This window comes from Nyctereutes procyonoides, unplaced genomic scaffold (genome assembly GCF_905146905.1).
Source record: "Nyctereutes procyonoides isolate TBG_1078 unplaced genomic scaffold, NYPRO_anot_genome, whole genome shotgun sequence".
Classification (NCBI taxonomy): domain Eukaryota; kingdom Metazoa; phylum Chordata; class Mammalia; order Carnivora; family Canidae; genus Nyctereutes; species Nyctereutes procyonoides.
The window spans coordinates 11,349,791-11,371,745 of record NW_026575021.1 but is presented as its reverse complement, the minus strand read 5'-3'; the positions used below and the strand labels follow the sequence as shown (position 1 = coordinate 11,371,745).

The window sequence follows — 21,955 nt, the reverse complement described above, 5'->3', positions numbered from 1 at the left end:
TTTGTTTTAAAAAATAAACAGTTAGTGTTGAACCAAAATCAATACTCTTACTCCTCTTTAAGAGTGAAGTTCTATATTTATACAATATATATGGAGCATCCTTTTCATGTCTGTGTGTTTTTTGAAAGGTCATGGAATCTGGTTAAGTAAATATGAAAACATAATATTTTTTAATATCCCTGAGCCTGATGGACATGTCATATCACCGGTGTTGGCAGGATTCTATATGTTTTGGACCATGATCATTTTGTTACAGGTAATTTCTGTTGGGCTCATCAGAGTGTTTTAAGATCTTTGTTACTTACCCAGCTATATTTGGTTTCTCAAACTTTCTTTTCCCTCTCTAACATTTTTTTAAATTACTGGGTTCCTCTTAGGTCTTGATTCCCATTTCTCTCTATGTTTCCATTGAAATTGTGAAGCTCGGACAGATATATTTTATTCAAAGTGATGTGGATTTCTACAATGAGAAAATGGATTGCACCGTTCAGTGCCGAGCCCTGAACATCACCGAGGATCTTGGCCAGATTCAGTACCTCTTTTCTGATAAGACAGGAACTCTCACTGAGAATAAGATGGTTTTCCGAAGATGTAGTGTGGCGGGCTTTGATTACTGCCATGAAGAAAATGGTGAGTGTTGGGTTTCTGTGAAAACCAACCTTAAGATTGGTCTTTTTTTTGGCACCCACTTAAAGGTTTGATAATTCTAGCTTAGAGGTGCTATATTTAAGCATTAGGTACGTACCTCACCCTGACAGGGGTTAAGCTTCCATATTCTTTCCAAAACTAGTAGGTCAGAGTCAAGGAGTCTACTGCCATTGTTTCTTTGATTGCAAAGTAAATTACTAGTAGTAGTAGAAGATTGGAGATTAGGTAGGGTGAGAATACAGTATTATAGATCCTTGTGAGAATCTAATGAAACTGTGGACCATCTCCCTAAGAAATATTTTGAAAATAATTCCAAAGGGAGGGACCATAGCCTCTCTCTAACTCATCACATCGTTTAGCCCATAGATATCCATTGATTCATGGTTAGGAACACTTAGTTTAAGAACAAATATGATGAGCTAAACTTCTGAGGCTAAGGGAGTAGATACAGAAATGACAAGTTTTCTTTAAAGAACTGAACTTCATTAATTTAGTTATTTACAAAAGGAGTATGCACTTCTATGAAAATAATTCTGAGGGGATCCCTAAAGTAGCCTTAACGAATTAAAGACCTTACTCTCTAGAGGGCTAACCGCCATTAACAATATGATGAATATACAATTCTCCATATTCTTTTATATGTGAACATATGTATTTGCACATTTTCCCTTTTATACTTTAGAACATGTTTAATATATTTTTTTGCAGTTTGCTTCTTTTATTCAACAGTATCTCATGGACTTTGTTTCCAAGTCATTGTATGTGGTCAGGCTTACTTTGCTATTATAACAATACTTGCAGCCAACTTACTCAATTATCACTCATTCAACGTATATTGTGAGCCCCTAATATGTGGCACAAGTCCCTTAATCTCATGTAGCTTAAAATAAAATTCTTCATGTAATATGCATTTTTGTACATATCTTATTTTTATAACCTACATTTCTAGAAGTGATATTATTGGCTCCAGAGGTATGCACACATAAAACTTTTATAGATCCTATAAAATTTACCTCTAAAATATTGCTAATTATATTCCCACAACCCAGAAAAACAATACCTGCTTTTCACAACAACCATAATGAGGTGAAGTTACTCCTTTTAATCTGTGTGAATTTTGTAGGCTCAGCACTTTGTTGTCTTACTTTATCTCTGATTAGCCATGAGATGCTTAACTTTTTATGTGTTTATTGGCCATTTGAGTTTCCTTGGTAAAGTGATTGTTTCCTTTCCCTGTTTTACAAAGCAGTTTTTCTCAGTAATCTGTAGGAAGATTTTTATCTATTAAGGCAGGGCAGGGCTGGTGTTCAGCTTGTTGTCGAATCTAGGCTGTCCATGGCCAGTGTCCATTTTCATTTGCGCACTTGTATTGAACTAAATGTTAAATAATTTGACCCTGTGATGTTATCCTTCTGTATATGACGAGTATTGCCACATAGCAAAGTATGACAATTTTAGTGGCTTTAAACAACACAGATATACTATGGCACAGCTTTTGTGGGGCTGGAGCCTGGGCGTGGGATGGTTGCATCCTCCCTCAGGGTCTGTCACCAAGCTGAAATGTAGGTGTCAGCTGGGACTGTGATCTTATCTGAGGCTTAGTGTCCTCTTCATGGTTCCCTTGTTTTTGGCAGAATTCAGAGTTTTAATGGTGTAGGACTAAAGTCCCTGCTGTCTTGCTGGCTGTCAGCCTGGAACTGTGTTCTGAGCAACTAGAGGTGGCCCACCACTTCTTACCATGTGACCTCTCCATAGGGGGGCAGTTGGCTACTTCAAGGCCAGCAGCAGAATCTCTAGCTTTCTAGAGATCTCTCTGACTTTGCAGAAGTACTATGACCCTTCTTTTTACCTGCTGAGGTCAGATCTACCCAGGATAGTCTTCTTTTAGATTAACTCAGATTTAGCTGGTTAGCTGCTTGATGACATCTGCAAAATCCTTCCACGTTTCCACATAACACGATTTAATAAGTGAAACCCTATCGTACTCAGAAGGTGTGTCCATCAAGGGGACCAGAAACTTTTGAGGGCCATCTTAGAATTCCATCCAGCGTGGTCTCTTAGGGGGTTTCTTCTTGTCAGAATTTTTATATGTTTATTAAATCTTGTCAGTTATTATGAATAAGATTATGAAGATTATAATTTCTGACAGTAGTGTTAAATTTAGACATCCCACCTGGCCCAAAATTTAAAAAAATACGCTGTATTTTCTCCTAGGCACATGTATTTTTTTAAGCCAGGTTTTGCTATTCCTTGTGAATGTGAAGGATAAAATGTTGACTATCACATAATTACTATATAACTATAAAAAATAGCTAGTCATATTGGATATGATGATACCCTATAGTGTTTCATCTTCTTTGTTGTATTTTTGTTACAAAAGCAATATTATAGAAAATTTCAGATAAACTAAAGAGAAAATTTAAAAGCCAACACTAACCCCCACCAAACAGGACCACTGTCAACATTTTTGTGCATTTCTTTTGAGTTTTTTTCTTGTACACATTAGTATATATATTTTTTAATGGCATCATCGTGTGCTTTTGGTTTTATAACTGTATTTCTTTTTAAAACATTTTTTAAAAACTCTTATTTAAATTCAGTTTGCCAAAATAGAGTATAACACCCAGTGCTCATCACATCATGTGCTCTCCTTGATGCCCATTACCCAGTTACCCCATCCGCCCACCATGTCCCCTTCTGCAACCCTTGGTTTGTTTCCCAGAGTTAGGAGTCTCTCATGTATCGTAAGACTTCATCATGACCACCTTTCTATTCTCTACTAATTCTACTAGAGGCTATGCTATATTGTACTATAACAATTGCCAAAATTCATGTCAGTAATCCGCCATGAATTTAGGTTGTCCGCTGTCATTTACTGTGGTAAGCAGTGCTACAGTGAACCTCAGTGTAGCTAAGCATTCACACCCATTTGTGAGATTAGCGTCTTCCAAAATATTTAACTATAGAGCCTTGCTTTCAAGAAATATCTTATAGTAGTAATGTAGTAATATTTCACAAAATACACAATGGGAAGCACTGCATTGTTTTTTGTATTGGTAGCAGTTAAGAGGGCTAACACCAGCCCTTCCCCACCCCAGTCCCTGAGCGTGTAACCTTGTGTCCAGTGAGGGCTGCTCTTCTGTAGCCCCTTATGCAGAGACAGTACCAAGTGACCAAGAATCCTATGCTACCTTGACTGAACTGTTTGTGGACCATGGGTGTTGCACTACCTCTAGAAAGTGCCGACTCTGACTGTGAGCAGATCTCTGCCATAGGTACATGCAGAGCTCCTGGTCTCTTTTTTGTAATGCTTTATAAACAAGGACGTGTATTACACATTCTGATTGATGAAGGAGGGAATAGTAGGGCTTATTCTCTCCAGAATTTAACCCAAGACCTATTATGTTCACTGAAATGAAAACGGGTTAACCTTTCATGATTTGGGGGCAAAAGCATTACCCAGGAGATCCTTCCATAAAGAACATTGCTGCTAGGAAATAGCCCCTGCACTTATGCAGTAAACACATTTGATGACACCCTTTGATGTTTTAAAACCTTGCAGCATAGGGGCACCTGAATGGCTCTGTTGGAAGAGCATGTGGCTCTTGATCTTGAGGTCGTGAGTTCAAGCCCCATGTTGGGTGTAGAGATTACTTAAATAAATAAACTTAAAAAAAAATAAAACCTTGCAACTTAGAGATTTGGTCCATGGACTCAGCAGCATCAGCAACACTTGAGTGTGCCTTAATCTCTGGCCCCTCTTTAAAGCTTCAAATAAAATCTTCATTTAACATTATTCCCAGGTGATTTGTGTGCATATTAAAATTTTAAAAGACATATTTTAAAATATTTTTATTTATTCATGAGAGACGTAGAGAGAGAGGCAGAGACACAGGCAGAGGGAGAAGCAGGCTCTGTGCGGGGCACCCGATGCAGGGCTCGATCCCGGGACTCCTGGGGTCATGAGCTGAGCCCACAGCAGACGCTCAACTGCTGAGCCATCCAGGTGCCCCTAAAAGACATTTCTTTAAAAGATTACTGGAAGAGAGTGTCTTTCTTAACAATAATCCTTTTAGTTTAGAATAGTATTAGATTTATAGAAAAGTTACAGAGATGCTATCAAGGGTTCCATAATGCTGCCCTATCCAGTTTCCTCTGTCGTTAATGTCTTATATTAGTCATATAATACATTTGTCATAAATAGTGAACTAATATTGATATGTCATTATTAACCAAAATCCATACTTTATTCAGATTTTTTCAGTTTGTACCTTTTTTCTGAGGATCCCATTCAGGAGACTGTGTGACAGTCATCGTTTAGACTCCTTTAGACTTGACAGTTTCTCAGGCTTTCTATTTTTGGAAGACCCTAGTTCTGAAGGGCACTCTTCAGAGATTTTGTAGAATGTTTCTCAATTTGAGTTTGTCTAGAGAGTGCCCTTAGGATGCACAGTTTGTGAATGTGATTTACATGGTGGTAGCCTTTAGTAGTTTGCAAGAACAGTGATTTTGGAATCAGGGCTCCTGAGTCTGATTCCCATCTTTAGTGCCTACAGCCGAGTGACTCTGGGCAAGTTATCTAATTTCTCTGGGCCTCAATAAAAAGCCTCAATAATAGTATCTACTATTATTCATGAAGACAATTCATGAAAAGCCACTTAGAGCATGGCACAGAATAAGTTCTTTATAAGTATGAGCTGCTATTGTTGTTGTAATTATAGTTGTTAAAATAAGAAATAGATTTATCTTTTGGGGAGCATATGGCCTACTGTGAAGACAGACATGGAAACATAAAAATAACTTATTTAGTGTCATAAGATTAAAGTCCAGTGTTCTTGCTGCGTATTGTTTTGATTTTTCAGGCAGTTTGGGCAGTAAATTGAGTATTGATCAAGGTTCGCGCACTAGAAGGATATTAGGCAAGACATTTTTGGAATGCTGGAAATGCACAGAGAATTAGCTTAGAATAAAAGATTTGTATATCAAGGATACATGGATGATACAGTTGGACGAAACTTAGCTGAGCGTGCTGTTTACAAGCAGGTGAAAGTTGAGATGCTGGCAATGTTTAGGGGATTAGTTCATAGCAAAATGTTTAGAGGATATGAGGATGAAACAGTTGGGAGAAATCATGAGTGTTTTTGGCCCTTTGGGGAGCACATTGAAAAGTGTGATAACCTTCCTGTTCCATAGACTCTTGCTCACTTCCCCCAGATATCAAATAAATGTAAGTAACAGGCCGTGAAGAGGTTGCTAGATATTTGAAGGTGGAGTTGGAAGTGAAGACTAGGGATTAAATTAGGAAGAGAAATAAAGTAGTTGACCTCATGTCTAACCCAGTACCTATCTTGAGACAAAGGAAAGACTACAAACTTTGTGTTTTCTCCTGTGATTTGGAAGGTAAGAATTCCTGCCCGACTCTGAGGTATTCACGGAACGAATTAGTACCTGCTTTAAGAGACCTGTGAAAAGTCTTCGTGATCATTTGGGTAGATTTTGTTTATCAGTATGCTAATAAATAAAAGCCTTTTCTTCTCACTCCCAATTTTTGAAAAATTTTCAGAGTCTTACTCCAGTACCTTTGTTTTCTGAATCAAACTGTAACTTTATTGGTCTATTTTCTTCTCGTAGTTTTTTTTTACAAAATGATTAAAGATTACTCCATGTGTTCTTGATGCCACTCTTTCAGTCCTGTTTATTGAGCAAGTTTGTCCTGTCCTAAGGGCTGAGCTGTCTGGCATTCTACTAATGACACAGTTGCATGATGGTTGATTTCCCTAATGATGGCTAGGAGAACTTCCTGAAGCACAAGCCTTTATGTTTCTATAGGTTTTGTAATACTACAATTATTTATTTTAAAAAGGGTACCACATCACCAGTAAATTTCTTTAGCTGTTCAAGGATTTATCAACCCCAGCACTATTGACATTTTGGGCTGGATTATTCTTTGTCCCGGGGGCTGTCCTGTGCATTCTAAGATGTTAGACGCCTCCTTGGGCTCTGCCCACTGAATGCCAGTAGCGCTCCTCCCCCAGTTGTGACAACCAAAGTGTGTACAGGTATTGCCGAATATTTGCTGGGGCCAAATACCCCCTTTTTTTGAGAATCACTGCACTGACCTATAATATACAGATGACTGCTAAGGAGATAGGATGTAGTAGATACATATACTGGCTTTGGGGTCAGGAAGACCTAAATTCGTATCCCAACTCTACCTCCACTTAGCTGTTTTACTGTGGTCAGAGTACCATGTCCATGGTCAGAGATCTCTCTGGATCTTAGCGTCTCTTAGCTACAAAGTGGAGCAGTTAGAGTTTCTATTTGGTAGCCTCACGTTTAAGATGAAAAAGGGAGATATAGGAGTTTATAAAAGGACCTAAACAGATGCTTGATGAAAAGAAGCTACCCGATAAATGTTAGGTATCTACCCCACAGCTTTCCCTTGATGCTAGGGACATTTTATTCATGTCCTATTCATACATTCATTCAGTATTCATTTATTAAATATTTAAACTACAAAGCATGGACTCACTGAAATCAGGCAGACAATATTGATGTAAAATGACAAGGAATAATACACATTAATATATGTGGCTGTATTTAGAAACAGTATAACATGAGGGCTCTGAGCATTGGCTGTGGCCTTTAAAGAAGTGGATGTAAGACTGATGAATATTATTTTGTGAGATGGGGAAAATTAGCTTGATTTCTTTATCACTAAAATGGAATTATTAATGATATCTGCCTCAGAGGGGTTGTTCTGGGTTATTAAATGAGACAACTGCCCGGTGCATTGTAACATTCAGTGCATCCAGTACATTGAAGCTGCAGAGGCCCAAGCGAATGAGGAGGGCCAGTATGGTTTCAGAGGTCACCATTGAGGAGCTGGCCTTTAAAGATGTTGAGGAGTTATGTAAATAGAGAAGAGAATGGATATTCTGAGCAAGGGCACAGGTGAGAATGGAGAACTTGAGTATATTTGGGGCTCAAGTGGATGGGTTTTTGAAGCTGAGAGGCCATACAGGGAGGCATTCTGTATTGCTTAGGTAGAGAATATAAAGAAACTTATGGAACCGGAAAAGGATCTTAATAGTCGTTAAATCCAAGTTGTTCATTCTGCCAAATAAGAAAGCAGAGGCCCAGAAAGACTAAGCAATTTCCTAGAAGACACTGAGTTTTTGAAAGAGATGGTTCTAGAACTCAGAATCACCACATTGCCTCTTAGCCTCTCTTTGTCCTCAAAACATATAGGTAAAAACTATTAAAACAAGATATGCAAATATTCTTTATTTTATAAATAAACTTGCCAAAAGCCATACTCTATATGTAGTAGCTAGACTTGGCCTGAATACAGACAGCTAGCAGTTCAGCAAGTACATATTTACTGAATGTCTGCTGTGTATTCCAGACTCTGGACATAGTGATAAACAAGACAGACCAGGGACCCTGCTCTCACAGAGCTTCTGTTGTAGAAAATAGTTGCAAATAAATTAATTCTTAAATCAAGAAGAAAATAATGAAAAGTGCTTTTCAGAGAATTAAAATGAAATGACGTAGAAGGATTGGAAGGCACTTTGGGTTTGGTAGGGGGACAAGAGCTTAGATCTGAGTAACAATCTTGCAGTTCAGGTACAAAAACCTACCAGTTAGAGGCAGCAGATCATATCTAGGCCCTCAGGCTGAAATGAGCTTGGCAATTTTCAAAGTAAGAAAAGAAGGCCAGTGAGGCTGGACTTTGGTAGAAGTGTGGAAGAAGAAGGGGCAAGAACGGTAGAGAAGTCAGCAGAGGTCAGATCATTTTGAGTTATGTAAGCCAACATAGAGAAAGTTGTGTGCAGGAGTGATCTGCTCTGCTCTATGTTTTAGGAAGATCACTCTAGCTACTGGTTGAGGAATGGAGTGCAGAAGGGCAAGGAGACCAGTTATGAGGCTATTTGTACTGGTCCAGTTGAGAGATGATGATGACTTGAACTGAGGTAATAAAGATGGAGAGAGTTCGAGATAGTTGAGATATATTTTGGATAAATAATGGACAGCTGTTGGGGATGGTTTGAATATGGGGGCTGGGGAAGATCAGAAGACTCAAGGAAACTCCTAGATTTCTGGCATAAGTAAGTAGGTAAATAATTAGGTGTGATTTAGAAAGATGGAGAAGGCCAGGGGAAGTGTAAGTTTGAGGGAAAAGTGAGGAAGAGTTCTTTATTGGCCATATCAAATTTAAGGTATTTATTATTTATTTAGCCAACAAATATTTATTGAGTATTAGCCTCTGCTTTGGGCTCCGGGAATATCATATTAACAAGATAGACAAAACTGCCTTTTTGGAGTTTGTAGTCTACTGGACGATTCAAAAAATAAAAACAAGATCGATAGTGTATAGATGATGGTAAGTGCAGAAGTAGGATTTACAGTAGTGTGGGTATATCTGGCAAGTTTTTGCTGACAAGGGACATGATAAGAGACTTGAGAAAGATAAGAGAGTGAGCCATATGGGTCTCTGCTTGAAGAGCCCACTGGATAGCCAACTGGAAGTATCACGTGGAGAGCTGGATATACACAGGAGTCTGGATTCCAGTTAGAAGTTGAAGATACAGGGTTGGAAGTCATGTGCATATGAAATGATATTTCAAATATAGGACCGGGTGATATTACTGAGGAAGAGTACAGAGGTGGAGAAGGGAAAAAACTCCTGCAGCAACCCAGTGTGGAGGGCTGAGGAGAGAAGACAGCAGGACAAACTAAGAAGGAACAGTCATTGAAGTAGGAGGAAAAACAAGTATGCATAGCGTCGGAGAAATCAAAAGAACCATTTCAAGAAGAGAATAGTCCCCTCTATTGGAAGTTGCCAAGAGGGCACATAAGATCTGGACAGATGAGCAGTAATTGGATTTGGTCATGTGGAGCTCACAGGCGACCTTGCCAGGAGTAGTAGTGTCAGTGGACAGATGGGGACGGAAAGCCATGAGATTGGTTGAGGAGAGATTGGGGTAAGCACAAAGGGGAGAATAATAAGGGTGAAGTCCTTGAGAAGGCCAGAGGGTGGGAGGCCCATCACAAGTGGAGAGAGCCTCGAATTTGAAACTTCATGAGGAGGAGGAGGAAGAGAAGGAAGACAGAGTTTGGATACAGGTGTGGACACGCTGGTAGATTTGATGATGAGGGAAGAAGGGAGCTGCCTTCTGATGGCTTCTCCTTTTCTCCAGGAGGTAAGTTCTTGAACTACGGGAACCTGCTGAGGGGAGTTTGGAGGGCAGACCTAAAAAGGGAGGAGGCGATGGTGTGAAGTAGCTGCTGAAGGAGCTGCCTGACAGATTCAGCGTGCCAGTGGTTCTTCTCAGGTCATGACCCAGTGTGATTCTTCTCTCCCAGCCAGGAGGTTAGAGTCCTACCAGGAAGCTGTCTCTGAGGATGAAGATTCCGCAGACACGCCGAGCGGCCCCGTCAGCACTACGGCCAAACCGAGGGCCCCCAGCTGCAGGACGGTTCCTAACGGGCCCTTGGGGAGTAAACCCTGGAGTCCTCTTGGCGGGAGCGGGGGAGCTCCGGGCAGCGGAGAAGGAGCCAGTGAAGTGCCCCACTCCAGACAGGCTGCTTTCAGCAGCCCCATGGTAAGTGTGAACGCGTGACTTGGATTTTGCACACCTGTCACGAGTCCTGAGAGAGCGTGCTGTCACCGTGACAGAGCCGAACACGGTTGTCTTTCCTACCTGAAGAGACTGCGTCATTGCAGCTCAGCCTCCTGGCCACACGTCGTATGGCACGCCAGCGGGTGATAGCACGACTTCCTAATTCGTGGGCCGACCCAGCGGCGAGAGGTAGTGTGGCATTTCTGGAAAAGCATGGCATTTCTGGTCAGGGCCCATCATGTCTGCGCCCGAAGAAGGCTGCCTGGGCCTGAGGAGCGGGGCTCCCTGGCCGCACGGGCCCAGCTTAGCAGGGTTACCTCACAGATCGGGCAGGGGGTCTGAATCGCAAGGAATTCGAGTACCTTCTAGAGCCTTCTTACCTCCTGCGTCCTTCCCCCCGCCCCCAATGCCACAGCACCCGGGCCCCTTTCCCCTCTCCGGGCCCTCAGAGTGACCCTTTCTGATATTTCCGTTTTAGGGTTCAGCTGGGGTTACTGGGTTCCCGGAGAGAAGTTTGGGAAACTGTTAGTCACACCCACTGCCAGACCCTTTTGCTGCAGGAAAATGTAGAAGGGCCACGTGGAAGGTAGGAAAGCGGAACGGTACTTCTGCGAAAGAATTAGAGGCCACAGGTCTTGCTGCACTCAGAATCGCCTTTGTAAGAGCGTAGCAACCTTTATCGGGCTCCACGTTGCGTGAAGTCTCGTGTTGCACCGCAGTGAGGCTTCCCAGCCAGGAGGCTACTAACTGGTCGACCTCTAAAGGCGGTGACACAGCAACAACGAACGCACTTTGGGGAATCCGTGTATGTGCGTGGACTTTATCTTCTGTATTGAAATGAGTGCGTCACAGATGTGAGCCGAGTGGATTCCAGTGGCCTCACTTGTCCGGGGAGGGCCTTGAGGGGGCTCTCCTGGCTCTTTTTTCAGAGGTGCCCATGAACATTGCAGCAATGAGGGTGATCATCCCAGTGCAACTCGTTTAGTTCATTTCTGTGGCACTGAAGACATCAAACTTGTCCTGTTGTATCGTTGCCATGTGTCGGACTATTCCAAACATGTAGCCTTAAGTTTTCTCCAGCTTCTGGAAAAAAAAAAAAAAAGTAAAGAATGCACACAGCCTCCTCTGTGCACTCACTTTAAGGCCATGTCAGAGAAAGGGGTGCTGGCTGGCTTAGTAGAGTGACTCTTGATCTCAGGGTTGTGAGTTCGAGCCCCACATTGGGTGTAGAGATTACTTGAAAATAAAATCTTTTTTTTTTATATATATAAATTAATTTTTATTGGTGTTCAATTTACCAACATACAGAATAACACCCAGTGCTCATCCCGTCAAGTGTCCCCCTCAGTGCCCGTCACCCATTCACCCCCACCCCCCGCCCTCCTCCCCCTCCACCACCCCTTGTTTGTTTCCCAGAGTTAGGTGTCCCTCATGTTTTGTCACCCTCGCTGATATTTTCACTCATTTTCTCTCCTTTCCCTTTATTCCCTTTCATTAATTTTTATATTCCCCAAATGAATGAGACCATATAATGTTTGTCCTTCTCCGATTGACTTACTTCACTCAACATAATACACTCCAGGTCCATCCACATCAAAGCAAATGGTGGGCATGAAAATAAAATCTTTATGAAAAGGGCTATATCAGAAATAGATACTTTTCTTCTTCTTCTTCTTCTTCTTCTTCTTCTTCTTCTTCTTCTTCTTCTTCTTCTCCTTCTCCTTCTCCTTCTCCTCCTTCTCCTCCTTCTCCTCCTCCTCCTTCTTTCTTCTTTCTTCTTTACCTGTTCCTCTACTCATCTTTTACATGTTCCACCCACATGAAGTTACCATGTGTTGACTCATGTTTACTCGGGCATTGGCAACCCACTGGGGCTGTGCCACACCCACCCTCTCAGTTTCCTGATTTAGACTCAAAATCTTCCTAGAAGAAATGCTATTCCTTAAAGTCTGTGCTTTTATCTGTACCATTTCCTCCATCTACGATTTATTCTCCCTACTGGCAACCTACCTCCATCTATGAAATCTGTTGAAATACTTATTTCCTATAAAACTACTTTACACATTCTTTCTCCTTTTTAAAAATTTATTATTATTTTTCATTTGAGGGAGAGAAAGCGAGAGAGAGCCTGTGCACAAACGTTGGGAGAGGGAGGAGGTGAGAGGGGAAAGGAAGAGGAAAAGAATCTCAAGCAGAGTCTGCAGAGCCCGACGCTGGGCTTGATCTCAGAATCCTGAGATCATGACCTGAGCTGAAACCAAGAGTCATTGCTTAACCAACGGAGCCACCTGGGTGTCCCCTAAATATTCTTCCTTCTGGAGACTTCCCAGACTCTTCTCAGCTTCTGAGCTCTGTGTACACATCTCCCCCCCCCTCCCACCCCCGTCCTTGGTTCTCATCACACAGGCCTTGTTTCTGCCTCTGACGTATGCCATTTACTCCTTGGGAGCAAGAACTTTCTTCTTGAGTCCTCAGCAATTAGCTCAGTGCCTCGTGTGTCCCTTCTCAAGAAGTGGTTTTGGAGGCTGTTACACGAAGCTGCTTACTGGGCTCAGTCTTCCCACTCAGTCCATTTCATTTTCATTCTTTGCCCTAGACTTCAAGGCCATATGTCATTCTGATTGGATAGATGCACCAGGGTGGTTGGTTTTTGTGTTTTCAAAACCACACCATTAATTTTTTTAAGATTTTATTTATTTATTCATGAGAGACACACAGAGAGAGAGAGAGAGAGGCAGAGACACAGGCAGAGGGAGAAGCAGGCTCCATGCAGGGAGCCCGATGTGGGACTTGATCCCAGGACCTCGGGGTCATACCCTGAGCCGAAAGCAGACTTAACCACCAAGCCATTCAGGCATCCCAAAACCATGCCATTATATATATAGGGTAACGAGGTCTGTGTTCCTTGAAATAGGAGATCATCTCACTCTTGCTCTGGACAAGTTGACGTTACCCTTTTTGGAGACTAAAGATTATTTTGAGGAAGCTATAGATTCTTCGATCTGAAAAATTAGCATCTCTAAAGATTTGGGGTACAATTCCCAAAGCCTGTCTGCGGAGCCCAGGTTAGGAATACCAGCTTGAGAGCACCCTGAGACCTGTTATACCTGGAAATGGAAGATTGTAATATAGCACCTTGCAAGTTGAGAGCCTGGGAGTGAGGATCCTCGGCAGGCTGCTGAAAAAATATGCCAACCTCTTGGGATTTGAGACCCCCAAGGCCTGGCTTCATTTTACCTCTTTGAAATAGAAACCTTTTCTTTGGGGGGCATCCGGGTGGCTCAGTGGTTGAACGTCTGCCTTTGGCTCTAGTCGTGATCCCAGGGTCCTGGTATCGAGTCCCACATCAGGCTCCCTGGCCTGCTTCTCCCTCTGCCTGTGTCTCTGCTTTTCTCTGTGGGTGCCATATGTATGAATAAATAAAATCTTTAGAAAAAAAAGACTTCTAAATAAAATAGATTTATCATACAAGGATTTTTAAAAAATATTTATACTTAATATGTGAGACTGACTTATGTCACTGGTGTTTACCACAAAGGCGGAAGGTGGAAACCTTGGAATGCAGTAGACTCTTTATGTCCTGGAGCCAGTTATCAGTCAGTGCAGAGATTGATGCAATGAAACCACCATAAACTTAGAAGGTCTGAACGCAGTCCCAAATGTGTTCCACAGAACAGACATCTCTAAAAAATGTAATTTGAGAAGCCTGCGTGTACCAGCCTCTTCTTGAAGAATCCCAAAGCCATGAAACTCCCTGAGAAGAGCTGCAGTGAAGAAACCTGTTTAATTTAAACCTTTTTTGAGTTCCATTCTGAAATAAGTGTGGGTTATATGGTTGGTGTTTTTGTTGGTTTGTTTGGGGTTTTTGTTTTGTTTGGTTTTGGGCTTACTGCGTATTAGCATGCTGAGACCGATGTCTCTGGAAATATTTTCCAACCCATGGAATCTCACAAGCAGTAGATGACAGTGTGATCAGAGACCTTGATAGATATCCTGTTACTGGTTTCCCCAGCATCCCTTGGCCGACGAAACCCTGAGTGAGCAAGAGGTCTCTCCGACTTTACCCTTCTCTTCTATTCACTTTGGCAAGATGGTCGTAGAGGGAAGGATTATTCTCTGAGGAACTGAGGGCCCAGGCACCAGCTCAGTGTTAGTGTGTACGTGGGATTCATGAGGAAACGTGGCTGACTCATTAGTGAACAGCCATCAGTTATTAGTGCCTATGACTTCCACCGAACCGCAATCAGATTCAAATTTAGCCAAGTCACAGTGGACATGGATGTATTTAAATAGAAATAATTTAAGAATGCTTCATGACAGGGATGCCTGAGTGGCTCGGTTGCTTAAATATCTGCCTTTGGCTCTGGTCATGATCTCAGGGTCCTGGGATCGAGTCCCTGCTCAGCTGGAGCCTGCTTCTCTGTTTGCCTTTGCCCTTCCCCACTCATGCTTGTGCTCTCACCCTCTCTCTCTCTCTCTCTCTTCCCCTTTCTCTCCCTCTCCCATCTCTCTCTCACCTTCCTTCCCCCCCAATAAAATAAAAACATATATATATGTATTTTTAAAAAAATTGTTTTTAATTTTTATTTATTATTATTTATGATAGTCACAGAGAGAGAAAGAGAGAGAGGCAGAGACATAGGCAGAGGGAGAAGCAGGCTCCATGCACCGGGAGCCCGACGTGGGATTCGATCCAGGGTTTCCAGAATCGCGCCCTGGGCCAAAGGCAGGCGCCAAACCGCTGCGCCACCCAGGGATCCCTATATGTATATATTTTTAAGAATACTTTGTGACAGCAGATGTTTTGGACCCATCATGAGCCTGGTAACCTGCCTGAAAGTTCCTGTCATGCTGGTATCACATCATTATCTCATTCACTTTATACAGCCGCCTTCTGACGGAGGTGTTGTTTTTACTATTACTCAGAAGAGGAAAATGAAGCTTGGAGGGTTAAGCAAGCTGCCTGAAGCACCAGCTAGCGTGCAGTGGGCCTAGACCTGAACCCAAGCCCATGTGATTTTCAGCCTGTGGTTTTTTTGTTTTTTTTTTTTTTAGGCCTATGCTAGTTCTCACCAAATGCCTAAGTGTAAAATACAAGCCATTGTAAAATATAAGACACTTTTGAGTCTAATATCATGCATCTCACATCTCCATATTTTACCCCTGTCTCTAAATCACCTCTCCTGGCTTTCCTGCAGTCAGTATGCTTTGCCAACCAACCACATCCCTGACTCCTCTGCAATTCAGGGGCGCTTGTGCGAAAACTTGATTTGTAGCAGATGGTCGGTCCCTCTTTTGACTTCTCTGCAGAATTTCTGAAGCAGTTGTCTACATGTTACTGTATTATAAACAGATTTCTACTACAACATTCTTTTGTTAAAACAGTAAGCATGAGAAGCACTGTGTTAAACGAAATGGATATATATATATTTTTTTCAATAGTGTAACTGCTGAGAGCTAATTCGTACCAAGGATCTTTAAGAGGAGGGCACAGGGCACAGTGGCCAAATCTGTTTGATGATCAGAAATTTCTTGGAGGAACCCTCACTAATGTCTTTAGTATATCACTAGGTAATGCTCTTTAAATATGTTCACCTGCTCATACTAATGTTTATTTGAGAGAGGTGGGTTTTGTTTGTTTCTCCTTTGTTTTTATTAATAGCAGTGATTCGAATCATAAGATATTTTGTTAAAATAACTGGTATGAATAATGTCCTGACTTTACAGAAGAGTTGCTACTCCTCGGTTGTTGGAGGAATCATCAGTTGCTGTCAGATGCTCTGGCAACTGTGTGTTTCAAAATAAGAAAACAGTCAACTAGATTTTGGTGGGAGGCGTTGTTCCTGTCTCTTGCTCAGTTTACGTTAATAGTCAAGGTACTCTCCATCCATATTAGGCATTCTGAATTTTCCTTTTTTTTTTTAAAGATTTAATTTATTTATTCATGAGAGAGAGAGAGAGGCAGAGACACAAGCAGAGGGAGAAGCAGGCCCCATGCAGGGAGCCCGACGTGGGACTCGATCCCGGGCCCCCAGGACCACACCCTGGGCTGAAGGCAGCGCTAAACCGCTGAGCCACCCGGGCTGCCTTGAATTTTCCTTTTTTTTTTTTTGGTCTCTTATTTTCCTATTCTCATTTCCCATGGCACCATATATATTGAATCTTTTTTAGAAGATTAAAGTTTGGAGGGCACCTGGGTGGCTCAGTTGGTTAAGCGTCTGCCTTTGGCTCGGGTCATGATCCTGGGGTCCTGGGATCCAGCCCCACATCAGGCTCCCTGCTCAACCGGAAGTCTACTTCTCCCTCTCCCTCTGCCAACCCCCCTGCTTGTGCACGTGCACATTCACTCACTTGTCCAATAAATAAAATCTTAAAGAAGAAGAAGAAAGTTAACTATCTCACAGTTCATAGATTCTCATGTATCATGTAAATTTAAAGCTCTTGTTTTTAGATACTGAACTGTAATAGCACTTCCGTCTTCTTGGGTTTTCAGGAAACAGATGTGGTACCAGACACCAGGCTTTTGGACAAGTTTAGTCAGATTACACCTCAGCTTTTTACCCCCCTGGAGAAGCCTGTCCCAAGTCCACCACTGGAGATTTTGTACATTGTGGACTTCTTTATTGCATTGGCAATTTGCAACACAGTAGTGGTTTCTGCTCCTAACCAACCACGACAAAAGGTAAGGTCTCTAATGCAAACAAGGGCTATTCTCCAGAAGAGAACTTTGAGGTCGAATGAACTTACACTGGCCTTGTTATGTAGATAATAGTTAATACTGCTATTAATGATAATAACAGTAGCAGCTAACCTGTGTCACTTAATCTGTGCTCTGCACGGATGATATTCTAAGTGACTTACTGATATTAACATGTGTAATCCTCCCAGCAACCCCCATAAATTAGGTAATACTACTCCACTATTCCCCATTTTATAATTAAGGTTCAGTAATTTTCCTGGGGTCACAGGGCCAATTTGTGAGGCAAGTGAGACTTGAACCCATCACGGGTGGCTCAGTGCCCTTCTACTGTTTTGCCTCTAGGAGGATAGCTGATGAGAATGTGGCTCCGTTCATTTTGCATAGTTTCCTTATTAACTGAAGCTTCCTTGAGGCCTCTGAGACCTCCCACATCATCTGCACTGTACCAAGCAAAATAGAAAGTATTGGATTCATTATCATGTTTAATGATAATGTACCATTTCCATGTACCAGTTGGGTTAGTTCTAACTCAATTTAAAATCCAATACATTTATAATGGACCAAGACTCCACAGTTCCCACGAAAGCTAGATTTAAGAAGTCTATTTGTAGTTTAGAATTTGTGGAAAAATTCATTTCCAATTAAAAAGAAAAACTTGTTTTAAAGACCGGTGATTCACCACATGCTGTGGTATCTTCCTCGTGTATGACGTTCTCTTCTGCAAATATCCACTTAAAGCTCAATTTGCAGCACAACCCAATTAAATTTTAATTTTCCATCAGATCATTTTCTTTTGGCAACTTCAGAGGTGGTCAACTTTAATGTAAAAATAACTTGTTTCCAGTTAAGCTTTTATTTGATCAAAAAACAGTTTTTATAAGGCTTTCAGCTAGGGAGTTGCTCTTTTTTGGAAAGTGGTTATGTAATTAGAGAATAAATCACTGAAAGTTCTTTTTTTCTCCTCATGTAACAATTTTTCTCATACATCTGTTTCTAAAGTCGGGACCTCTTCATTTTTTTGTTGTTGTTGTTGTTTGAAAAATATTGTTGCTTTATCCCCAAAGAATATAATATGCTGTGGTTTGAAAGGAAGTCTGTAAAGGTATCATAGCTTAATCTGCATGACATTTGAGGTGGTGATAAAGGGACAGTGGGTAAGGACCTAATCAGAATCCACAAGGAGTAGGAAACCTCATAGCGCCATCAATGTTAGCACGTATTTTTCATTATGGCCATTTTAATTTTTGTTAATGTTTTCTGGAGGCCGTTTTAAGTGCAAACCAGGCTGCTAGCTATTTAAGGAGTAGTAATAACTCTTCTCTTACCTGGTTTTTTTTCTGGTTTGACTTCAACGTTGTTATAGACTGCTTGTGACTGGTTTATTGAGACCCTCTCTTCGTTTCTAAGTTGCTGATAAGTGTGAAAATTGACCAACGTGTGTTTCCAATTATCAGAAGATTAGTAATTTTTTAGGAAAAAACTTATATCTTGGCCATTTCCGAATGAGAAAGTTTTAGGATCTAATTAGTTGGCATTGATAATTAATCCTAAATTCTAATTTAATCACTGTTAAAAGTTAAGAGCTAGAAAAAAAATCAGGCTACAAATTACAAAAAATTCTGTAATTGAAACTCACGTTCATGGTGAATTTCTGCTGATAAGCTGATAATTTCTGCTGGTAACTCTTTTGTGAGTGACTTTTACTGGCCTTTTTAAAACAACAGAAAAAGTCATAGTAACAACCTTTTAGAGAACCTGGGAAGTAAAAGAGGAAAAAAACTCCATTTTGCTAATTTTTTGACTTTCTTCCAGTGTTTTAATTATGTATTATTACTCGTTTGTTTCTTATATTGTTCACACAGTTTTTAAAATTTTTATTTGTTCACACAATTTTTATATTTTTATAGCTTTTCCAATTTCACCCCCTAGGCTTTATAAAATATTTAAAAAATATTGTGTAACATTTCAAGAAGCATATTTCCGTTTTGCTATTTTCGAATACTTAATTTGCTTATAATTTTTAAATTGCTATTGCTAGGGTGTACATAATAAAGATTACGGGTTGCCTATATTTTACATCATCCGTTAGGAAACATTGCTATAGTATGCCCATTGCTGGCAATATTAGCATTTTAAGTCTTCTGCTATCATTTGTCAGATCTCTTTCTGAAGAGTTGTAGAAATTCATAGCACCATCAACGTTAGCATGTATTTTTCATTATGGCCATTTTAATTTTTGTTAATGTTTTCTGGAGGCTGTTTTAAGTGCAAAGCAGGCTGTAACTATTTAAGGAGGAGTAATAACTCTTCTTACCTAATTTTTTTCCTGGTTTGACTTCAACGTTGCTATAGACTGCTTGTGACTGGTTTATTGAGACCCTCCCAAATTATCTTTCCTAGATTGGACTCTCCTCACTGAGTGGGATGCCTATCAAGTCGTTGGAAGAGATTAAAAACCTCTTCCAGAGGCTGTCTGTCCGAAGGTCAAGTTCGCCATCGCTTGCCAGTGGGAAAGAGCCCACTTCTGGGGTCTCAAATGCCTTCGTGAGCAGACTCTCCCTCTTCAGTCGAATGAAACTGGCTTCCCCAGTGGAGGAAGAGGCCTCCCCCACGAGCGAGAGCCCCCAGGGCTCCTCGGGGACCTCTCCTTGCCCCACAGAAGTTGCGAGACCGAATGGTGATCCCGGCCTGACGGGGGGCCAGGTGGGGCCCCGCCCTGGACAGCCCTCTGCCGTCCCCCTGTGCTACGAGGCAGAGAGCCCCGATGAAGCCGCCCTGGTCTACGCCGCCAAGGCCTACCGGTGCACCTTGCAGTCCCGGTCGCCAGAGCAGCTTGTGGTGGACTTTGCTGCTCTGGGACCATTAACATTTCAACTCCTACACATCCTGCCTTTCGACTCAGTAAGGAAAAGAATGTCTGTTGTAGTTCGGCACCCCCTTTCCAACCAAGTTGTGGTGTACACCAAGGGTGCTGACTCGGTCATCATGGAGCTGCTCTCCGTGGCTTCCCCAGGTGAGTTCGTGCTGGGGCCGGGGCGGTAGAGGCAGGGCTCTGAGATTCAGAGGCCACTCTGGATGGTTTGAGAAAGACCATCAAGTGGTCTGGCCCGGGAGTAGGGGGAGCTGCCTAGGGTTTGGTGAGAAAGCGTGTAGGTTTTGGCATGGATCTGGCCCCTGTCATTGGCTGTGTCTTGGTAAAGGTACCTACCTATCCCGTGCATAAGTGTTCAACAAATGGGGATCATCGTACCTTTTTTATAGATCCCCTAGAGGTTTAGTGGCATACTGTACACAGTATGTGTAGAGTCTTGACCCAGTGCCTCCCAAATGGCAAGTGGTCGGTGAATGGCAGCTAGCGTTATTATTGTTATTGTTACTGTCATTACTGATGGTGTGGGAATGGCGTTTATATTAAGTTTTTGGTACTTTCCTTCTCCCCCAGGAGAAGGAAATGTATAAATATACGTCTGAGATTCAAAACCACAAGGTCTTTTGTTTGTTGTGGGGTAAGCTCTATCACTGTTAGTAAAAACATGTTGTAACTGGGAAGACCGGTGGGAATACTTGCCTTGTTAATTATTTCAGATGGAGCAAGTCGGGAGAAACAACAGATGATAATAAGGGAGAAAACCCAGAAACACTTGGATGACTATGCCAGGCGGGGCCTACGCACTTTATGTATAGCAAAGAAGGTGAGGCTCTGAGCTAGGCCCATCCTCTTTATTCTCCTGCCCGTGTAAGCCCTCACTTAATGAGTTCGAGCACGGATCGAACCCTCGTCCACACCGTTGTGGAAGCCCTTGGATTGTGGGCTCTCCGCTCACAGCTCCTCTCATCCATACGTATTTTGATTGGTTGGAGTTCATGTTCTCAGTACTTTGCCAGAAGCATATCTAAAAGTTCTGTTCTCTGAGTTCTCACATGTTTCAGTTGTCTCTGTGAGTGCATTTGTAAGTTAATTGTGATTTGGCTGGAACTAAAAAAATCCTTGGACCTACTTTCTTTTCCCTGAGTACTTTGTAAATACCATTCCTTTGCCTTATAGCATTAAATGTTCTTTGGAAAGAAAGAAACCAGAGAGTGACCTTAATTTTCCCCTGTAAGTTCTCAATACCTTTTTCTTACATGTTTATAAGTCTATCTGTAAATCCAAGAAATTTTACCAAATGTTATGTCAGTACTGATTATTCTGTTATTGAGAATAATCCTGAGATAAGTAGTGTATTCTTTCTAAAAAAAAAAAAAATTAAATAGTAAGAAAGAAGATAGAGCTCCAAGAAATTGAGGGGTGATATTGCCAGAACCTTCCCTGGGGACATGGGAGAAACAGACGTGAAGCCCTTTCAGAGTGAATTGGGCAATTTGTTTTATGCCAGTAGGATGGGGCTTAGGTATTGATCAGGTCAGGCTTCTCAGCTGTAGTGAGGCTTTGCAAGGCTTCCGTCATTGATAAGCCAAGACTTTCCCAGCCCTAGCCCTATAATCGTGGCTCAGCCAGATAGGCACCTGAATACCTGGACGGTGTTTTTTCCTTCTTCAACTGCCTATTTTGTTTCCGAGTAGATGGGTGGGGGGCAGCAGAAAGGATGGGAGTCTGCATAGAGTATAGTATAGAGTATAGAGAGCCTAGAAGGAGTTGAGGCAAGAGAAGGATGTCTTATGGGGGAGAGAAGGGAGTCAGTTGTAAAGGTACAACAGAGACTTTGACGAACACTGAAGAACATGGAACAACCAGCCCACGTAGGGGAAGTACTAGAAAAGAACTGAGGAAAACCCATCTTGCCACCTACTTCCCTATCCCACTTACTCTCCCTCCAAACCCCAAAGTTAATTTTTGCTGTGTTGGAAGCCAGAGTATCGATTTCCCTCTGTCATCCTGGGCTCTGATGAGTATGAGAGACAGGGAGGTACATGTAGATCCAAGTATCAACGCCTTATTTGCCATCCATTATAATTCCCAAAATGTGCAAGCCTCCTAGAA

General features: G+C 41.8%; 1 protein-coding gene across 5 annotated transcripts in view; it reads left to right on the top strand.

Annotated features, from left to right (window-relative positions):
• Positions 1 to 21,955, top strand: part of ATP10D (ATPase phospholipid transporting 10D (putative)) — a 100,747-nt gene that overhangs the window by 49,022 nt on the left and 29,770 nt on the right. For all 5 annotated transcript variants that reach the window (XM_055339191.1, XM_055339190.1, XM_055339188.1 and 2 more), the window contains exons 8-13: positions 129 to 256; positions 378 to 630; positions 10,018 to 10,256; positions 16,768 to 16,956; positions 19,375 to 19,987; positions 20,560 to 20,666. In XM_055339191.1, coding sequence (XP_055195166.1) covers positions 129 to 256; positions 378 to 630; positions 10,018 to 10,256; positions 16,768 to 16,956; positions 19,375 to 19,987; positions 20,560 to 20,666 — 1,529 coding nt within the window. The remainder of the gene's footprint in view (positions 1 to 128; positions 257 to 377; positions 631 to 10,017; positions 10,257 to 16,767; positions 16,957 to 19,374; positions 19,988 to 20,559; positions 20,667 to 21,955) is intronic.